This window comes from Pipistrellus kuhlii, unplaced genomic scaffold, assembly GCF_014108245.1.
Source record: "Pipistrellus kuhlii isolate mPipKuh1 unplaced genomic scaffold, mPipKuh1.p scaffold_m20_p_3, whole genome shotgun sequence".
Lineage (NCBI taxonomy): Eukaryota > Metazoa > Chordata > Mammalia > Chiroptera > Vespertilionidae > Pipistrellus > Pipistrellus kuhlii.
Genome location: NW_023425529.1, coordinates 181687349 through 181707869, shown reverse-complemented (window position 1 = coordinate 181707869; position 20521 = coordinate 181687349). Strand labels below are relative to the sequence as shown.

General features: G+C 45.3%; 2 protein-coding genes across 11 annotated transcripts in view; one reads left to right on the top strand and one right to left on the bottom strand.

Annotated features, from left to right (window-relative positions):
* Positions 1 to 542, top strand: part of PRIMPOL (primase and DNA directed polymerase) — a 31949-nt gene extending 31407 nt beyond the window's left edge. For all 9 annotated transcript variants that reach the window (XM_036456389.2, XM_036456391.2, XM_036456392.2 and 6 more), the window contains one exon: positions 210 to 542. In XM_036456389.2, coding sequence (XP_036312282.1) covers positions 210 to 455 — 246 coding nt within the window. In that variant the 3' untranslated portion in view covers positions 456 to 542. The remainder of the gene's footprint in view (positions 1 to 209) is intronic.
* On the bottom strand, positions 337 to 19401 carry CENPU (centromere protein U). Of its 2 annotated transcripts, none has more exons than XM_045588967.1 (13): positions 19270 to 19401; positions 17737 to 17902; positions 16130 to 16247; positions 13777 to 13882; positions 10830 to 10890; positions 9983 to 10129; positions 7200 to 7266; positions 6548 to 6656; positions 4432 to 4510; positions 4175 to 4222; positions 3624 to 3685; positions 2382 to 2538; positions 337 to 1057 (listed from the first exon to the last, which is right to left on the bottom strand). In XM_045588967.1, the coding sequence occupies exons 1-13, from the start codon at positions 19308 to 19310 to the stop codon at positions 944 to 946; spliced, it is 1275 nt and encodes a 424-aa protein (XP_045444923.1). In that variant the 5' UTR covers positions 19311 to 19401; the 3' UTR covers positions 337 to 943. The 2 variants fall into 2 exon arrangements, with proteins under 2 accessions (XP_045444923.1, XP_045444924.1); XM_045588968.1 differs by having other exon boundaries at positions 17854 to 17902; positions 19270 to 19400.
* Between the last annotated feature and the right edge of the window lie 1120 nt (positions 19402 to 20521).

The window sequence follows — 20521 nt, the reverse complement described above, 5'->3', positions numbered from 1 at the left end:
AGGCACTTCCAGTGTTTGGGCAATGGTGACAGCAATATTTGAACCAATGAGTTCACTCTCAAGGTGACGGTATCAGAGACAACACCACGTAGCATATTCGCTTGAATATCTGCTGTACTGGCCTTATACCTTAATCCAACAGTTTGCTCCATGAAATCATCACATATTCTGCATGAAGACTGTTTTCTCCTCTCCCTTTGGAACTAAAGGAAGAAGAGTTCACAACACACGAAACCACGGACGAGGGGACCCAGGCCCCGCATGTGCCATCCTCATCGTCAGGAGGCGTGTGCTCTGACCCTGACTGGGACAGTGACCTTGATGATCCTTATTTCCTGGAAGCGACTGAAGATGCTGAGTTAGCAGAAGCTGCAGAGAACAGTCTTCCCAGTTATAATGGTGGAGTGGATGAAATTCCTGACGAAGTAATTGTGGAAGTATTACAGAATAGCTAAATTAGCTACGGACACTTATAACCAGGTTGTAATTTGACTCAAGACATTAAATTACAGTAACTCGTTAAATCTGTTTACATCAACTAAGTTTTATCACTTTGCATTCCAATTCTTGATTTTTTATTGAAAATTAGATTCAGTGTACTTAAATTCAGTAGAAATCTCTTACTGATTAACCAGAATTAATTTGTATGCACATCTGCTTAAGTTTGTGTATGTATAGGTTAAAAGTCTATGGCTACTGGGATTCAGTGTCAACGTCAACATTTTAACTTATCACTCAGGACACTAACCTGGCAAGTGAATTATGTCCTCTCAACTACTGTCCAGTCAGACTGGTGACACGGCCACACACCAGCCTGAACAACTAGACACATTCACTTTCTGACATGTGTCCCGAGTGTGGCTGCAACAAGGAGGAGCTTTGGAAGGCAGCAGGGGTGTGGGACTCATCTTTAGCCAGGCAGGCACGTGTTAGCAGACAGGTCTCATTTCTGGTCAAGGAGTTTCTCCAATTGATGGTTAATATTTTGCAGGTGGCTCTCAGCTCCTAAAACAGTTCTTTCTTTGAATAACAGCGCTGGAAGGCTGGATGAGTCATACTGTTGAAGGAAAAATAAGTTAACAAATACTAATCACTATTTCTTCCATATAGCTTAAATGCTGATTTTATTAGCGCTAGCCATTGTTAATTTTGTTTTAACCCATTTTCTTAGGACATAATTGATAAACAGGTTTCAAAGGAACTGTTCTGTAGGGTTTGAGTTGACCTCAAACCAGACCAGTTCAAAGAACTGTGGCATTTGAATTATGGAAACAAGTCGCTAGATCTCATCCTGTGGTAAACTTCCAACTCTAAGTGACAAACTTTGGACGAGTTTGGTACTGTCACAGGAGAAAATATATAAAAACGTCCTATTTCCAGTTCTCTAACCTACAAATAAACCTTAGGTTCAGGAGAATTAACTTTTAGACAATGTCACAACCTAAAATTGAGCCTGGCTGGGTGGCTTAATTGCTAGAAGCTTCGTTTCATACACCAAAAGGTTGCAGGTTCAATCTCTGGTTGGGGCACATAAGGGAGGCAGTTGATTGATGTCTCTCTCTCCCTTTCTCTCTAAAAATCAATGACTATATTCTCAATGAGAATTTAAAAAAAAGAAACACCTTAAAATTGGATTTAGAAGAATAAAATATGATCATCAGCTATATGTATATCATACATATACATAAACTTAAACATTTCTATTAATATGAGCTGGTTCTCATAACAGCAAAATTTGCAGCAAAAATCCAGAAGCAACTATAAAGTTTATTAAAACAATATCACACTTTCTCCTTTCTGTGTTTTTCAATATTATACCTAGCCTTTTATGAGATAATGACTTGTATTTTCAGATAAAAAACATACTACAAACATAGGCCTGTCTTTAAAACATGTGTATTTTCAGATAAAAAACATACTACAAACATAGGCCTGTCTTTAAAACATGTCTGGGTGATCTTATGATGATAACAATTATAATAAAGCCTAGTTGTTCATTTGAAATTTGTACAAACAGGCTACTTCCCTGAATGGGATTTGGTTCTCAGAAATGTAAATCAATCTATCTATCTATATCTATCTATAAAAGCCTAATATGCAAAGTGTCCCCTTGGGAGTTTGATCACTTTTTATGATATGCGCTGACCACCAGGGTGCAGGGTGGTGTGGAATGAAGGTAGGTCCTGGCCATGCATGAATTTTGTGCACTGGGCCTCTAGTGCCTTTATAAATAGGTATTTCAGGAGTCTTCTCTACTTCTCTAGCCTTAATAGCTAAAGCAGCAGTGAATGAACACATTTTCAAGGATGTAGAGTGATGCTGTTCTGAGTAGACTGGTATGTTGCATCTATGTTTCTTTCTCAAGTTCTCATAGATCTTACCGTTTCCTTTACATTTGGTTGTCTCTCCTGAATGTTGGAATAATCTTGATGAAGCTGCTTTAAATTAGATAAGAAACATGCTGAATTCTTCAGAGAAGACTTTCTCTCCTTAAGTTCATCATATTTTGTTTGCAGTTGTTTCAGCTGTGGTTCTAAACTAAAGCGAGAAAAGAAAAAAACACACAGCTCAGGCTCCTGCTGCCTCCCGAAGCTCCTCCTATTGTTGCAGCCACACACTGGACATGTCAGAAAGGAAACGTGTCTAGTTGTTCAGGCTGTTGTGTGGCTGTGTCACCAGTCTGACTGTACAGTAGTTTGAGAGGACATAATTGCTTTGCCAGGTTAGTGTACTGACCGGGTAGAAAAAACGGGAGGTGGACTGGATAGTTTAAGGCATCTTTGGCTCTGAAATTAGGAATGTAAGGAAGATTCTAGATTTTCTATTTAAACTGAAATACAGAAGAGGATGCCCTGTATCAGTAGTCACCAATTGGTGGTCGCGGATCACTGGTGGTCCGTGAGGCCCACGAGGTTGGCGACCGCTGCCCTATATAGCCGAAAACTCATTTTTAGGATCTCGGAAACTATGGGATTAAAAGCCTCAGGTAGGAATAGAAGGGCAAAAGCATGGACAGAAAGTCTTCTTTTTGCCCTTTCTATCAAAATCTTGTCCATTTCCAAGGTCCATAAAAACAAAGGGGTGGGGGTGGGGAGGGTGGAACCCCAGTGCCAAGATGAAAACTGTGGAGGGTCAGGAGAGTTCATTTCCTGTCCCGCTTTCCTCAGAGCACGGCCTTGGGAAGCGGATCTGCACGAGTGTCACCAGGTACATGCTGCGACGGTAACATTAACTGTGAACACCAGCACTTCCTGCCTATTCGTTCGTTCGTCCGTTCGTTCATTCATTCATTCAGTTCTCACAGCTCTGTGAGGTGCAGGTCTCACACTTATTTACAAAGACGGCAGAGGCCTGGGAGGGTAGGTAACCTGCCCGAGGTTGCGAGCCCGCAGTGGCAGAGCCGGGACTCACACCCGGCAGTTTGGTCCTAGAGTCTGCAGCCGGAGCTGAGATCGGATGGCAGAGAGATCAGTGCCGGATTCTCCTTTGCTGAAAGCGTCTCCGAGTCTGCAGCTCCCAGGCTCCAGGCAAACTGGGGATGTTGGCAGCCCAGCAGCAGCTTTCCTAACCCAGGGCATGTCACAACCTTCCAGGTCAGTGCTAGGCTTCTGATGTTCTCTTACCAAAGCAGTTCATCCTGGACTTCAACCAAACGCTGCCTTTTCTTCTCAATGTCTGAAATCGTCTAAGGAACAAAATGCCTTTGTTAAATCAAGTTAATAAATATCTGAGTGCCACCAAGCACACTGTGGTACAGCGGAAATACAGTGAAACAAGACCCCATTCTTCCCATCACGGAACTTTTTCGGGAAAAGAGACGGTACATACAAACAGCATGTGATTACAACTTCTGACGTGCCCTGAGGAAAGCGGGACAGGAAATGAACTCTCCTGACCCTCCACCCGTGTTCTCCCAGGCTGTCCGTTCACCCGGGACGTGGGACAGCTCTCCCCTCTAAAGGCTTTGTTTTTCACATCACAAAAGGGGCAAACATGCATTACCCCACACCCACTGGGGCTTCACAGCCATGTCCCTTCCTTAGCGTGCACTGACAGTCCTCAACCACAGGAGCAGATAAAGCCTGACTAAAAAGATAAAAATCTTACATAGAAAAGGCCATAAAACCCAGACAAGTCTACTCGCTGCATGAGTTTCTAATCACAAGTGATTTACCTTAGCATTCTTCCTCCTCAGAGTTTTCAACATCTGGACTTCCGCAAGCTACACGAAACAAAATACTGCGTGACGTTTTCCATAATTAAATGTTTGTTAGTTTACAATATAATCACATTTACTTTAACATGTGAAATACTGCTAATTCTAGTGAGTTCTTTCCCACACTGCCAGCAAATGCAGTCCTTCCACAGTATCTGTACGCTGCCTCGGGACTAGTAAAGATTTAGGCCAAAAAAATGTGGCAGTGAACTTACCATTTTGATGAGTTCTTCTTTCATACTAGAATGAAATTTGCCGACTGCTTCCTTGCAAATTTTAGATTCTATTTTTTGTCTGTAACAGATTTTTGTTTAAAAAAAGGATCAAACTAGGTATCTAAAAACGGATTGTGAAAGTGTGTTTTATTTGCTTATCACATCAACACAATTTTACATACAGCATTTTATATCTATGTAGGATGGCACGATCAGTCCTTCTCAGGCTTAATACTGGAAATGGCCCTAACTGGTTAGGGCCATCAGTGGATAGTCGGCCTGCGGACTGAAGAGTCCCAGCCAGGTTCGATTCCCGTCGAGGGCTTGTACCTTGGTTGCGGGCACACCTCCAGTAGGAGGTGTGCAGGAGGCAGCTAATCGGTGTTTCTAACTCTCTATCCCTCTCCCTTCCTCTCTGTAAAAAGTCAAAATACATTTTTAAAAATACTGGAAATGTCTCAACAAAAAAAAAAAGAACAGGAAATATTTCCCCCTAAACCCTCGGGTATGGATGTGGTCAGCTACACAATTGACGACGACTGAAATTTCTTTGGAGAGCCAAATTTTTTAAACTTAAACTAGATAGCAGGTACATTGCTATTAACTTAATTAGGGTGCTCCTAAGCTGGCCTCACTGACAACTGAAGGGGCCCAAGAGCCCCATTTGCCAGCACTGGCCTGGGCACACCAGACACTGTCAAGTGTCCCTGTAATTCTTCAGAAGCGACGAGTGCACAGAGCAGGCCTGCGTCTTTCATACAGATCTTTGTATCCAAGCTCTCATGAAATGCATGTTAACAAGAACTTCCGGTGGCATTAGAGACAGTGAAAGAGGAAGCCCAGGCCTCATTCCCCACAGGGAAACCAGCTCTATCAGGCAGCACAGCCTTTATGCGCATTCCCCAAACCACTAAAAAAGTCCCTCTGTGCCTGGCAAGTTCAAGAATAGCCACACAGAAACACTTTAAATAATGACAGGTAACCACACAGGGGACTTCAACCCTGACCGTCAGGACCTGAGGAACCTTTACAGACACGCCACCCAAAAGCAGCAGAGTACACGTTCTGCGGCGCACAAGAACATGCCATGACATACCACACGTGACATACCACACGTGAGGAGACAAAATAAGCCACCAGTTTAACAAGATTAAAATCATACCAAGTATTTTTTATTCCATACCAGTGGAATAAAACTAGAAATCATTAGCAAAAGCAAAACTGGAAAATTAAAAAAACATATAAAAATTAAACAACACAGTCTTGAACAATTAATGGGTCAAAGAAATACCAACGGGAAGTAGAAAATATCTTGACACAGCCACAGCCAGTTTGGTTCAGTGGAGAGGGCATTGGCTGGCAGACTGAAGGGTCCTGGGTTCGATTCCGGTCAAGGGCATGTACCTCAGTTGCATGCTTGTTCCCTGGCTTGCAAGGGGGGGGAGGGGGATACGTGCAGGAGGCAACCAATCTATGTGTTTCTTTCACATCAATATTTCTCTCTGTGTCTCTCTTACTCATGAACAAAAATCAATGGGAAAATATCCTCGGGTGAGGTTTAACAAACAAAAAAAAAAAAAAAAAAAAAGAAAGCAAGCCTTACTATTTAAAAAATGGGTATCGCCGAAACCGGTTTGGCTCAGTGGTAGAGCGTCGGCCTGCGGACTGAAGGGTCCCCGGTTCGATTCCGGTCAAGGGCATGTACGTTGGTTGCGGGCATATCCCTGGTGGGGGGTGTGCAGGAGGTGGCTGGTCGATGTTTCTCTCTCATCGATGTTTCTAGCTCTCTATCTCTCTCCCTTCCTCTCTGTACAAAATCAATAAAATATATTTAATAAATAAATAAATAAAAATAAAAAATGGTTATCACCAGTCCATGAGATTTGACAACATATTTGAAATAGATGGTTAATACAAAATATAAATTAAAAAGGCACATATTGAGGTATAAACATACTACTCAGTAATATGTTAAATAATAGGGTTAAAGAAAAATTATCAGGGAAGTGTAAAAATCTGTGACACTGAATAATGAGAATACTACGTATTAAAAGCTGTGGGATAAGCAAAGGTGGTTTCAAGGGAAATGGGGCACATACATCGCATCAACACTTACTTATACTCGGGGAGGATTTTCTCAAATGCTGACAAAACAACATCTAAGTCCATGATGTCACTGCTTTTCTTTCCTTTTAGACACCAAACATGTGCACAGTCAGCCATGCCTAGAACATGGTAGTTATTTTGGGATGATGGAATTACAGATGATTTTATTTTTCTTATATAAATTTTCTAAAATAATCATTTTTATAAAAATATATAACTTTTCCTTTAAAAAAAAAACTGAAGTAAATAGAAATGCTTTATTTTCCTTTGAAACATTTTTCAATAAGCTTTTTAGGTGAATAAAAATGATGCAAAATAAATGGATGAGTCTGAGAAAATTTATGCTAAATGAAGGAAGTCTTATAGAAAAAATCACATACTAAAATATGTCTGAAATGAGTATATCTAGATGATGAAAAATTAAAATGGATCAATGGATAGCTGACCAAGCAAAAAGAATAAATTTTAATAGAAAAATCTAGGTGGTGAGCATATGAATATATATTGTAAAATATTTCACCTTTGCTGTTTGTTGAAAATTTTCATGATAGATGCTGGGGGGAAAGTTATTCCAAAGGCACATGTTTTTCCCTGATGTAAGGAATTCAGGATTTTCAAATGGAATTACTGAGTAGCTGTCAAACATAACCCACTCTCTGTACCTGAGTCCAGGGCTTCACTTCTTGATTTCTTTCTTTTGCCATGAAATGCCTTCTTTTTCTGAGTTTTCTACAAAAATAACACAGCAAAGAATTTTACTTAAGAAAAGTTTTTTTGTGGGAGGGAGGAAGGGTGGGGGGGGGAGCGAGTATGAGTATAAGATTTATTTGAGCCTAACTGGCGTGGCTCAGTGGATAGAGCATCGGCCTGAGGACGGAAGGGTCCCAGGTTCGATTCTGGTCAAGGGCATGTACCTTGTCTGCAGGCACATCCCCAGTGGGGAGTGTGCAGGAGGCGGCTGATTGATGTTTCTCTCTCATTGATGTTTCTAACTCTCTATCCCTCTCCCTTTCTCCCTGTAAAAAAAAAATCAATAAAATATATTAATAAAAAAAAAAAAAAAGATTTGAGACAAGCTCATGACAATTGCTGGGAAGCAAGTTCATAAATGCTGTTTTCTTTTTCTTAAGAGGATTAAGACAATATTATCAAACACTGTCAGTTACTATTATAGCCATAATTCTTACTTACTTCTAAGTTAATATTAGTGAATTATATAAATTATCTAAATTGATACAAGGAAACACGGAAAGAAATGAAGCTGTCTCCCTCAAACCCCCAAAAACAATCTTTCAGCTGGTATTTAACAATGGCTGCTTTGGAGGAAGTTGAACTTTTATTATTTAAGATAACGCGTGGAATCAACTGCTTCCAGGTTATGATGGAGTAACAGCTTTGCCATAAACAACTATAAAATGGGGGTGGGGTTAGCAATTTATCTAGGCACTGGACACTGGGCAAAAAAGCCCCAAGAAACTCAGAAAGTGAACCAAAAAGCACATAACTAAAAGGAAAAGGTGCTTGGTTGGTGTTTGAGTTTTTTCTGGCGGCTATAATAAATTACCACAACTTAGTGCCTTATTCTCCAGCAGTTCCAAAATAATTTCAGTGGGCCAAAACCAAGGTGCTGGCAAAGGCACATTGAGAGCTTAATCAAAAGATACTACATGTCTCCAGGTTCTTGGGATATATTCCTAGAAGTGGGGTCACTGGGTCTAATGGGAGTTCCATTTTTAATTTTTGAGGAAACTCCACACTGTTCTCCACAGTGGCTGCACCAATCTGCATTCCCACCAGCAGTGCACAGGGTTCCTTTTTCTCCGCATCCTCGCCAGCACTTGTCATTTGTTGATGATAGCCATTCTGACCGGTGTGAGATGGTACCACATTGTCATTTTGATTTGCATCTCTCGGATACCGACAGCCATCAGAAAGGATATATGCACCCCTATGTTCATAGCAGCACAATTCACCACAGCTAAGATTTGGAAACAGCCTAAGTGCCCATCAGCAGATGAGTGGATTAAAAAAAACTGTGGTACATCTACACAATGGAATACTATGCTGCTATAGAAAAGAAGAAACTTTTTTACCATTTGCAACAGCATGGATGGATCTGGAGAGCATTATGCTAAGGGAAATAAGCCAGAGAAAGATAAATATCACATGATCTCACTCATTTGTGGAATATAATGAATAAAATAAACTGAAGAACAGTTTTTTATAATGAATAAAAAAAACAGATCCAGCCGAAACCGGTTTGGCTCAGTGGTAGAGCGTCGGTCTGTGGACTGAAAGGTCCCAGGTTCGATTCCGGTCAAGGGCACATCCCCGGTAGGGGATGTGCAAGAGGCACCTGGTCGATGTTTCTCTCTCATTGACGTTTCTAGCTCGCTCTCTCTCTCCCTTCCTCTCTGTAAAAAATAATAAAAATATATTAAAAACAAAACAAAAAAAACAGATCCAGAAACAGAGAAGCATCACTCACACCATCAAACCTCAGAGGGAAGGTAGGGGAAGGTGGGGGTAAGGGGGAGAGATCAACCAAAGAACTTGTATGCATGCTTATAAGCCTAACCAATGGACTCAGACACTAGGGGGTGAGGGTATGAATTGGGGGGTGGGCACTATGGGAGGATAAGGACACATATGTAATACTTTGGTCAATAAAGAAAAAAAAAAGATATTACATGTCAAAAATCTTAAAAGAGAACACATGTCCCAGAAATCTTGTAGCAATTTTTTCTAAGTGATCTAGGGCGCACACAAAGGTTTAGCTACAAGTTCATCAAAGCACTTACCGTTGTTAAAAAGGTAACCAGTCACTAGAAAGAGACTGACTACTCTGTGGCATCCCACAAATACAATTGCAAGCACTCATTAAAACAATATTCTAGAACACTGAATCACAAGAACATGGTCCCACTTAGAATGAGAGAAAATTAGTAACAAACTGAAGGTCAAATCTGGGTGACAGAATTGTAGGATATTTTATCTTCCTTTCTATAGCTTATAAATACTCTAAAATAAAAAGTTTTATAATGAAATATATAAAAAGTCTCTCTTAAAAACTGGAGGAAAGAGAGAAATGTTTTATATTCCTCCTACACATTTCTTGTTATTAATCCTCACCTGAGGATTTTTCCATTGATTTTTGGGGAGAGGGGAAGGGAGGGGGAGAGGGAGAGAAACAGATGTGAGAGAGGCACATCGATTGGTTGCCTCCCTGTACACACCCCACACATCCTGCCTGGACTCTATTCCAGCCAGGACCCTTCAGTCCTCAGGCTGATGCTCTACCCACTGAGCAACACCAGCTAGGACCCTCCGAAACATTTCCAGTCAACTTTTCTTTCTCGCCAAAAAAATGGCAGGCGCTCGTACCCGTCAACTCTCTGTTGCCAGGTCTCTTTCTCACAGAGGAGACGGCACCAGGAGGCCCTACCTTTTTAGAAGTGCCAAGTTCGGCTGGTTCCTCTGAAAGTTCTGAAGACGACGCAGCTTCAGGTTGTTGGCTACCTGCTTTCTCTGCTGGTTTTTCCCTTTCACTGCAGCTTTCCGACTCACTGATGGGCTTGAGTTTTCTTCCTCGCTATGTCAAGAAAACAGCATTACAGCTTTAGAAAATAGAAGTGCTTATCGTTCTTATCGTAACCGTAGCCAACCATCAACCCACACTCCCCTTTCTAAACTGCAAGATGGAACAGGGAGATGGCATGATCAGGGTAAGACAGGAAAGACCTCCAGGGAAGAAAGCTGCAAATACTCCCAGCACATCGGTCTGCCTTTGTAAGCCACAACCTACACGCATCACATGAACGTTAAAACTGACAAGGTACACGGAGATATGAGACCTCTGTCATGGAAAACACTTCAGACATAAAAACATTTCACTTAATTAAAAAGGACCTTCTAGCCGAAACCGGTTTGGCTCAGTGGATAGAGGGTCGGCCTGCGGACTGAAAGGTCCTGGGTTCGGTCCAAGGCATGTATGTTGGTTGCGGGCACATCCCCAGTAGGGGCTGTGCAAGAGGCAGCTGATCGATGATTCTCTCTCATCAATGTTTCTAACTCTCTGTCCCTCTCTCTTCCTCTCTGTAAAAAATCAATAAAATATATATATTTTTAAAAAGGACCTTCTAAAACAGAAAACTCTTACTCTATATTTTTATCTGCATCCAATCTAAACAGGATATGAACTATTTTATGGAACATTTCCCCTATTGTCATCCAATCTAAGTAGGATATGAACTATCTTAAACATTAAGGTAGGAAAGAGAACACTGACATACCTTTTTTGCACTAATTTTTATAGACTCGTTTTCGCTTTCTTCAATTTCAGAAGTGTTCGAACTGTACCAAAGAATAAGCCATCAGTATCTTGCTCACATTTCGTTTTCATTCACGTTTTAAGTTGCTTGCCCAACAATAAGATAAGCTCCATTTAGTGAAACTTCCCACTTGTCATGGGTGGGACGCCACCTTCCGATATGCACCTGTCATGTGCCACATCAGTTGTCCTTGGTAGACAAGGACTGTTGAGTGTCCGTTACAGCGGCACCTTGTGGCCACATCTGAGAACTGCACCCTCCTCCAGGCTAGTGCGCCCAGGTCTGGCACTTGTATAAAAGCAAACCTGCGCACACCAGGCCCATCGTTGGGTGAGGTAAGCGGGATACTCCTTTGTCCTGAGAAAGGTAACCCTACGCTTCGGGTGACAGATGAATTCTTTTGTTTTTTGAATTCAATTCAACACAACAAACATTTAACACCCATCCCATTAAGCAGAGTACAGAGAATAGGATTACTGTAAACATTCAGAGTCTTCCTTTAAAGGCTCATGGTGTGGCAGGAAGACCAAAGATAATGCTAAGAGATGTCTTAGCAAGCCATAGCCAGAGCAGACGAGGAGAGATGGCTGGGGATGAGGAGAGACATCACAGCTCTGACACCTGAGTGGACTTTTGAAAATACTTTTCCAGGCAGAGCAATACAGGAAAGGGTACTCAAGGTGGCAGGAAAAGTCAATGGAAAGCATGGTGGTGAACAGCTGGCATGCTCACCGATGTGCTGTGACAGAGAAGGTGATGCCAGGGAAGAGATTAACAATGTGACGGGGAGGTGGCCACGCAGCCAGCGCGTGCTGCTCAGACCGCCCTCAGCTGGTCAACAGCCAACAGCGGCAGTGCCATCAGGACCCACCTACACCTGCTCCTCTCCCCACCCTCACCCACCTGATGCCAACTCAGAGCACGATGCGAGGGAACTGCCAGCGACTCTTGGTTAGTACCTCCTGCTCCCTCAGCTCCATGAAGACAGGATTATGCCCGTTTTGAGTTACTAATACAGAGCCTGGCATTTAGTGCTCAATAAATGCTTGCTGGAAAAACGCCAACATAAAAAACTACCATTTGAAAGTTTACTATATGCCAACCTGTTTTATTTATTTACCCGTATTTCCGGCGTATAAGACGACCCCCTAATTTTACAGTTAAAACATAGGTTTAGGCCTATATTCGCTGTATAAGACTACCCCCCACTTCAAAGAAAAGGCTTACTTTGCCGTCAAGATCTGCGGGTAATTTTTGTGCAATTTTGGTCTTTTGCCCCTGATTTTCGGTTGACTTTTTTTCATTTCAAAGTCGTCTTATACGCCGGAAAATACGGTACTTATTTTTGGGTCGACAGCTCAACCACTGAACCACGGTCAGAGAATTTCTTACACGTGAGGATAAAGCTAACATTTCAGTGTATGCTTGTCCAATCTCTTTACACAAGCAATATATTCGTAAAAAATTAAAAAATGAGATAATACTGCAAAACTTTTTATCGTATGCCAGCCTGTTTTAAAAGCCCGAGAGGAAGAACTGATCTTGAAACAATCGTGAGGTAGGTTGCATTATTATCCCATTTTCCTAAGGAAAGAGCCTAAAGTTAATGTCTCAGGCAATGTCTGACCCAAGGCCAAGTACTTCCCAGCGGCAGAATAAGGATCTGAACCAGCCAATGGGCTGAGGCCCCGTCACTGTAACCAGGACACTAGGAACAGGGAATGAATCCAAACGTTCACTGACTGCCTCTCGCGTGTCAGAGTCACATTCTAGGCAGCCGGAGCACAGCAGTGAACAGAAGGACATCCTGCTTCTTTAAAAAAGACCCTCCTATTGGGGAGACACAATGAACAAATTTAAAAACGGACATGAACTATTGGTTGGATAGAGATAATTCTATAAGAAAAAGACGTATCGGTGAAGAAAGGTGGTATTTTCTGAGTTTTACCCAAGGAGACCGCTGTGCTGACACTTGAAATGTACAGGGAAGCACAGGAGCCCCTGCACCTGCTCCTCTCCCCACTGCTCACCCACCTGGTGCCAACTCAGGTGCACAGCCGCACAGGTGCGCAGAGGAAGCGCAGTCAGGCACAGGGCCTGGCACACGCGAAGGCCTGAGGGGGTGCAAGTGTGACATTTGAAGCTGACATGATCCTAAGTGCAACAGGCCAGCCACAGGGGGACAAATACTGCGTGACGTCACCCACATGAGGGACCCACAACAGGACATTCACAGACCCAAAGCCCGGGACGGCGGCTGCCAGAGGCTGGGACAGGAAGTGGCACGAAGTGGCAGGTAAGTTCTAGAGATCTGACCCACTGCACTGCACACTCACAGATTTGTTAAAGGGCAGATCTCATGTGAAGTGTTCTTAGGAAATAAGATTTTTTTTTGGTATAGCAAAGGTGGAAACTCACTGAAGAGCAAGTACAGACTCTCACGTGGGGAGAGGGAAAGGATCTCACAGCACAGACTCCACCTCGGGAGGGGAAAAGGGTCCCCTAAAATAAGATTTTAAAAAATAATTTTTTTAAAAAAAGAAGCCAAACGACGTTACTTCAATGCTATTTTCTTTCCAGAGATATAGACCCCAAAAAATGACACAAAGTTTAAAAATACTAAGTAAAAAAACAAAACATTAAAAAAGAAAAAATATATTTTAATATCAGTAAGGAGGTCAAACCAACAGGTTATCCCAGAATGCAAAGATGGTTTAATACAGTAAATCTATTCATATGGGTCAAATGAGTAGAAAACATAAAAACCCCCCACATAATTCCCCAGAGACATGGAAGCATGGGACAGACCGATGAATCTTTGGGGGGGGGGAGGGTAAGGGGAATCTTAAAGAGCTCAGCAATCCCACTGGCCATGAACAAAGCACACGAGTGCAGGACACAAGCGCACCTTCCTTCTGCTGCTCCTCCTCGGGGGGCTGGAGGGATGAAGGAGCCGGAGTGCTCGGAGAGCTGGGCGTCCTCGGTGTAGATCGCAGTGCTGTGCAGAGGCGGCTCTGCAAAGGTCATTACAGCGCGGCGTTAGAATCTGCCTGGCAGGCTTAAGGTTGTTCCTTTACAACGGAGCACAGAGTGATTTTGTTTAAATGGCTAACAAAATCAATTACACCACCCACTTCCCGAATGTTTTTGATCTCACACCTCAACAATGAAAAACGTAAACCGCCTCAGACATAGACAGACATCAGATTAGCCGTCGGTGGGCAGGTATCGGTGATCGCCTGTGTCACTGTGCTCAGAGAGAGGAAAGATGGCCATCCACAGGAAGCCGGCCATTCTCTCCTCCCGGAAGGAGCCACGCTCACTGCACCGTCAGCTCCAAGGCCCAGTGCGCGCTCAGAGTGGGCTCTCAGTATCCGTGACTGATGGCCCTCAGGGGGGACCCCCGTCCTCCCTCCCTCCCCTCCGCCCCCCACAGTGCTACAGCCCTGAGCTGACATAAAAAGTGAACCCGAATAAGAAGGCGGAAGCGGAGACCGAGTGGCCGTGGTGGAAAGGCACAGAGGGAGACGCTGTGCTCAGGACAGAGGCTCCCAGGAGGGCGGGTGGGGGGCTCAGGGCAGGGGGGCTCCGGGAAGAAGCTGGGGGCCGTGGGAGAGGAGCTGATGGCGGCAGGAGGATGCTGATGACAGCCACACCGCCATTTCTTCATGCTCACATGTTAGCGTGACAGTGCAAATGTGCACATCTCTTCCAACAGCTGCTTACGTAATGAACTTATCATCAACTGCACAATTTTCAAGTGAGCAATATAGTTTGTATTGGCCTCCACTAGGCAAAGGGATTTACTGCTGGGCATAACAAGGAAAAAAGGAGAAATGTAATAGATCAATCCTGAATCTCCCTATGGAACCAGCCATCCAAACTGGACCCTTAGAACGAACCATGAACAGATAACCCCACGTTCTGTGCCATTTCTGGCCTCCGGAGTGGGCAGTGATGTGGACAGAGCTGTCCCTCTGGCTATACTGCTGGGCAGCCAGGCACCAGCCCGCTTCCCCCCGCAGGACAAGCAGCTCTCCCTGGCTCCGCAGCTTCCTCTGCCTCACTGTGTCTAAGGGGAAAGCACCCCCCTCGTCTCCCTAAACCCAAGTCCCTTTCAGACACTACACGGGGCTACCGGATACGACTGGCTGAGCAGATGTGACTGGCTGCTAGAAGGCCTCTACTTTGAGAATGCCTAACAGAGTCCTTAGTTCCAAGGTACTCAGAAGTGAGAGAAATTCACTCACGTCACCAACACTGCCCAGAACATTGTATGCATATGCAGACAACTGAGTTTTATATTGGAAGATATTTCTTTTTATTACTAACTAGCCTAAATGCTATTGCTTCAACTGTAGGGAGCGGTTATAGGGTTAAGCCTCTGACTGACCTGCTGGCAAAGTGGCAAACAAGTCCCAGCTTGGAGGGCACAGCCCTCAAAGCATAATTGAGCTTGATCTTTTTTTTTTTAAAAAGTAATTTATTTATTTCATAATTACATAAATTTTCTTGAATTTAGCAGACAGTACTTGTATTATTTATATTTTATAGTGGTGGCAAAAAGTCTAGTGCCAGCCTTGAAAGTGACACAACTATACATCATTTTTATTTATTTATTATATCTTTAAATTGTACTTAGGTTGAAATTTTAAAAAATATATTACAATACTATTTTTACATTCTATGAAAATTTTTGTTGTTCCATATAGACCAAAATTTTTTTTACTCTATAATTGCTTTATTTTTTAAAATTATATTATTTTTGTACATATACCAATGCCCCCTCCCCGTACATACCCTCCCTCCCCAGAGTTTTGTGTCCATTGGTTGTACTTATATGCATGTATACAAGTCCTTCGGTTGATCTTTTATTTCCCCCAGATCTCCCCAACCTCCCTGCTGTAATTTGACAGTCCGCTTGTTTGAGCTTGATCTTGTGACTGCTCCCCAGATCTTTCCTGGGTAGCTAGTGGGCTGTGGGAGGGGCATCAAGTGCTGCCAAAACAAGTGAAACTTATAAGAACATTGTAAATTACCATGTTTGCCCCTGACTATAAATAAAGCCTCAGCTTTGCAGTCTGGATTTGTTCTATGGCCTCAGCCTGGCACAGGAGATCCACCTGGACCCAGCTTTTTCTTTTTGTCTGACTTTTCTCCATCCTCCGTCGTCCTTGCTCAGGCCACCGAACCCTTGGCTGTGCTGGCGTGACACATTCAACTACTTTGAAGTTTTTAGGATAAAGGCTTGCAATACTAACCAAAGGATTCATAAGGTTCTTCATCTTTCTCATTGTCGCTCATCCTGCCCATGCTCGAGATTCCAGAATTCTCAGAAAAATCATACAGATCAGTGGGCTTGTGGGGCGGGCCGGCTTTCTAAAAGGGAATGTAGTCAGTCACTGAATTGGCTTTACGAACAAGAACAGCACAAAACTGATGGACTTAGTAGCAAGAATACCCCTGCTATGGCTGCGGCCTAAACAAGCAGTTCTTCACGCTCCTGGGAGAGGTGGGGGAGGAGGGAGACACACACAGGCTCCTCTGAGCATCTAAGGCGGGAGCTGGCACCCTTCCCCATAAGAGACAGAGGTAGTGACATGAGGCTGGCCACAGGGCCCTGTGATAGTGACCACACAGCCATCGGCGGTGAGAGCCGGGGCAGCGCAGGAAGAGTGGGCGTGGCCGGCGGCCGTAAACCTCACTATCAGCCCTGACGTCTGAATTCATACCATTTTCACATGCCGTGGGCCATTTCCTGCTTTATTGCGACCGTTTGGAAATGTGAAAACCAGCAGGGGCCACGGTCCATGGGTTGCCAACTCCGGGTCTACAGAAAGTGACAAGCCTCGACCCAGAACACCCGCACGGGTCTGAAGGGCCATCAACAGCTCTGAGGATACCCAGGATTAGAACTCCACATCGAAGCAGGGTCAGGGTTTGCAGTTCAATATACTAATAAGCCCCATCAAGTTTGCTACCCCAAATCCCCACGAAAGACCAAACCGAGCAAATGAGAAAAACTTCCACAGTAGCTCTGGAAAACAGATGAGAAAATTCTGGAAGATATAAAGATGGAGTAAAGCTGACAAAACAAAAACCTGATCACTGACTGACACACACACACACACACACACACACACACACCGGAAAATTATTCAAGGGGTGCTTGGGATGGAATGCCCGAGAAGAGGCAGATCCTCCATCGCGAGGCTAAGGGGCCAGCGCACAGCTCCTCCCACAGGAGGGAGGGCGCCGGGGCTCCCGCTAGGGGGCTGGGAGCAGGTGGCAGCGCACACTGGACTTTGGGGCAGGGAGCAGAGATCCATGCGAAGAACAAGCACCCAGGGCTGCTGGGAGTGGAGACCCAGGCACACTGCAGAGCACCCCTCTGTGGGGGCCTCGGGACAGCAGGCAGGAGGCCACACAGGACAGACAGGCAGCCAGCCAGGGCGGGACAGAGAGCAGAGAGGACTTCCTGACCGGCAGCCTGAAAGCAGGCACCTTCCTGTGTTAACGTGCATGGCCAATGCCAACGGACAACCCTGGAAAGTCATCTGAAACTGGCTACAAGGGTGTGAAAGCAAGGTCCCTGCCTTTATCTGACTTAGTCTAAGACCCTACCGTAAAGCAAAGCTATAATGAGGACTCAGTGGAATACGGTGAAACCATGCACAGCTGTTTAAAACTGTAATACAGAGAGAAATAGCCACGAAGGAAAACAGCAACACACAGAAAGCTGTCTCCTTTTAAACAGCGCCAGTTATCCCAGTGAAAATAAAACCAAGCTGGGTCGGGGAGAAGACTCAAAGCGTTAACGATTTTCTCCATTCCACTGGAAGCAGCGCAGGCAGAGGAAAACACTCACCACAACAGATGGTGGAACTCCCCCCGGGACCTCTCCGTGGCCGAGGCTCCCACCACACAGCCATCTGTACTGTCCGACACGAGGAAAACCACGCGGAAATGGAAAAATTTTACTTACATCTCCCGTGGAACGTGTTCTTCCCGCAGCGTTCTTGGAATATCTCGCACTGTGAAACAGCAAAACACACACCAAAGTGAGGCAATAGTTTTAAAATAACCGGGAAAACACCGTAACCTGCAACCCTTTCCAAACATGTTCTTCCCAAACTCCACTTCTCACTCCTGGCATTCACAGCGTGCACACGATGGACTGCAGGTGATGACAACATCCATTTGGAAAGCAGAGCCCCCAGCTCACCGTCATTTTTAAAAAGGACATACGAGAGAGAATAAGTGCACCGGACACAGCGTGCCCACACCCCTTGGGTTATATATGAGCACGTGTGCGTACAGGCTGTGAAGTTCCTGTTAATGGAAGTCAGCAACATGCTGGAGAACTGGTGAAAGCTGTGGTTCTCAAACCGCAGCACCAGGCTCACCTGGAGGCTTGCTCACCAGGCGGCAGGGCCCCGCCCCACGGTGCCCGACCCCCTGTCTGGGGTGGGTCTGAGATGTGCCGCTCTAACCAGTTCCCGGTGCTGCCATGCCGCTGGGCAAGGAACCCCACCTGGAGACCCTCTGCTTTAGCTGTTTTCAGACCCAAAGGGGACAGAGCAGGGGTCCACTTCATGATATTTAACGACGTGGGGGTGCAGGTGAGTTGAGTGACTTACAGAAACAGGACTAGAAGCCAGATGCGTAGCTTCTTAACCTGAACTCTTTCTACTACCTCTCGCCTTAACTGTGCTCCCCCAAAAGGTCGTTTCTTTCCTTCGGCAAAGGGGGGCGGGGGAACGAGATTTCAAAAAAAAAAAAAAAAATGGAACCCCCTGGGATACTATATGTAAAAGTCCTGCTGTAGGCACCCCGGTGCATTTTGGGAGGAGGGATGAACAGATTTCGTGAGTCTCAAAGCAGAAAATAATGTTTACATATAAATACATAAATAAAATGGTGTATATGTAACATATAAGTAAAGACGTTATATAAAAAGCGGCAGCTTTGACGTCCCCTCCCCTACCCAACCCCGCCGGGATGTGGTTCAGCTTTAAGGTCCGTGGTTTGTGTTACAAAAACAAACAGCAGGGGCTTCGGGAAGAAGAACACTGACTACTAGCCGCAGCACACGCCGCGAGGACGACAGGCCTGGCCGGGAGCAGGCACGCCGTGTTCGCGGGCCAGTTTGTTCCAAAGTGTTCCGAGTCCACTTTACACTCAGCCACACAGGGGCATGCTGACGCCGGCTACCCCTCTTGCCTAACCCCACGGAAGGTCCACGGCTGACCCTATGGGGTGGGGGTTATTATTCCCATTTTACAGACGGGAACACCGGGGCCCGGAGCCACACGGAATTACTAACGCGACGGCAGAGCCGCCAGGGGCACACACCGCGGGAGGAGAGAGGATAACACCGGCCTCGGGCCGCAGCACTTACCCCGCGCCTCGCCGGGCCCGCACCCGCCCCGCGGAGGCCATCCCGGCCGCCGCCACTCTACCGGCCCGCGGAGCCCGCGAACCTCCCGCCAACACCCGCGCCGCTCCGAGCAGCCAATCCGGGAAGAGCGCACGCGCACGCGCAGTACCACGCCCCGCCCCCAGCCTTATTTACCAGCGCCCCCCTTGGCCCCGCCCCGTCCTCGAGCGCGATGGAAAACACGGCCTGGCATCCAACAAACCGCGGAGCTGGAGTCCACGTCTTACAACCGGCTGCTGACGGCCCCGACGCCGAAGATCTGCCGAGCTTTCCCTCCCACCCGCGCCTGCGCCAACTTTCGGGGCTCCGCGGCTCGGGAACCGGAAGCGGGAGGACCCCGGGCCGGAAAGTCAAAGGGCTCTCGGCAAAGAGGCGGGTCCAAACCCTGGGCCGGAGCGCCGGCTGCTGGGCGCCTGCGCCGTTGTCTGGTGCAGAGTGGTGCAGAGTGGGCTGGGTTTGACCCGGGCGTGAACTGGGGGTGTTTCTTTTTTCTTTTTTAAAATATATTTTATTGATTTCTTATAGGGAGGATGAGAGAAAAACATCGATCAGCTGTCTCTCCCCCCCCCCCCATGTGCCTGCAACCAAGGTACATGCCCTTGACCGGAAGCTAAACCGGTTTCGGCTGGGTGTGTTTCTTAATTCGTCCTTGGGAGGACCTTGCAAAACAGTGATGCTGGGCCCTCATCACACCATAGATAAAAATGAACTCAGAGTGGGCCAAAGGCTCCACCTAGGCACTAAAAGGATGGCGCTGTTAGGGGAAAGCCCAGGGCACAGCCCGGTGACAGGTGATTCAGCCAGGATTGCTTGGATGTGCGGGCCACGGTCGGTATGGGATGATGGAGAGTCATGGCGGCGGGTGGCTGTGGAGCTATGTGAGTGAAGGTGCAGAAGCACATCTAAATGTGGTTAAAATGCTAAAAGTGGTTACAATGCTAACTGTTACAATAGGTATATTTTGCCAGTGTAGAAAATGATGAACATCTTCATGCATACAGAAGAACCTAACATGATGTAAATATAAAAAAAAAAGTGCCCATGTACTCACCACTGGGTTGGGAAATAAATCATTATCATTCCTCCCCATGATAAATCTGATCATTCCCAGGCTTTTCTATCTATTAAGCATGTATTCCTAAATGATGTGTTAATTATTGAATGTTTCTAAACTTTATATGAACACTTGGTGTCTATGCTACAAGTGTTCTTT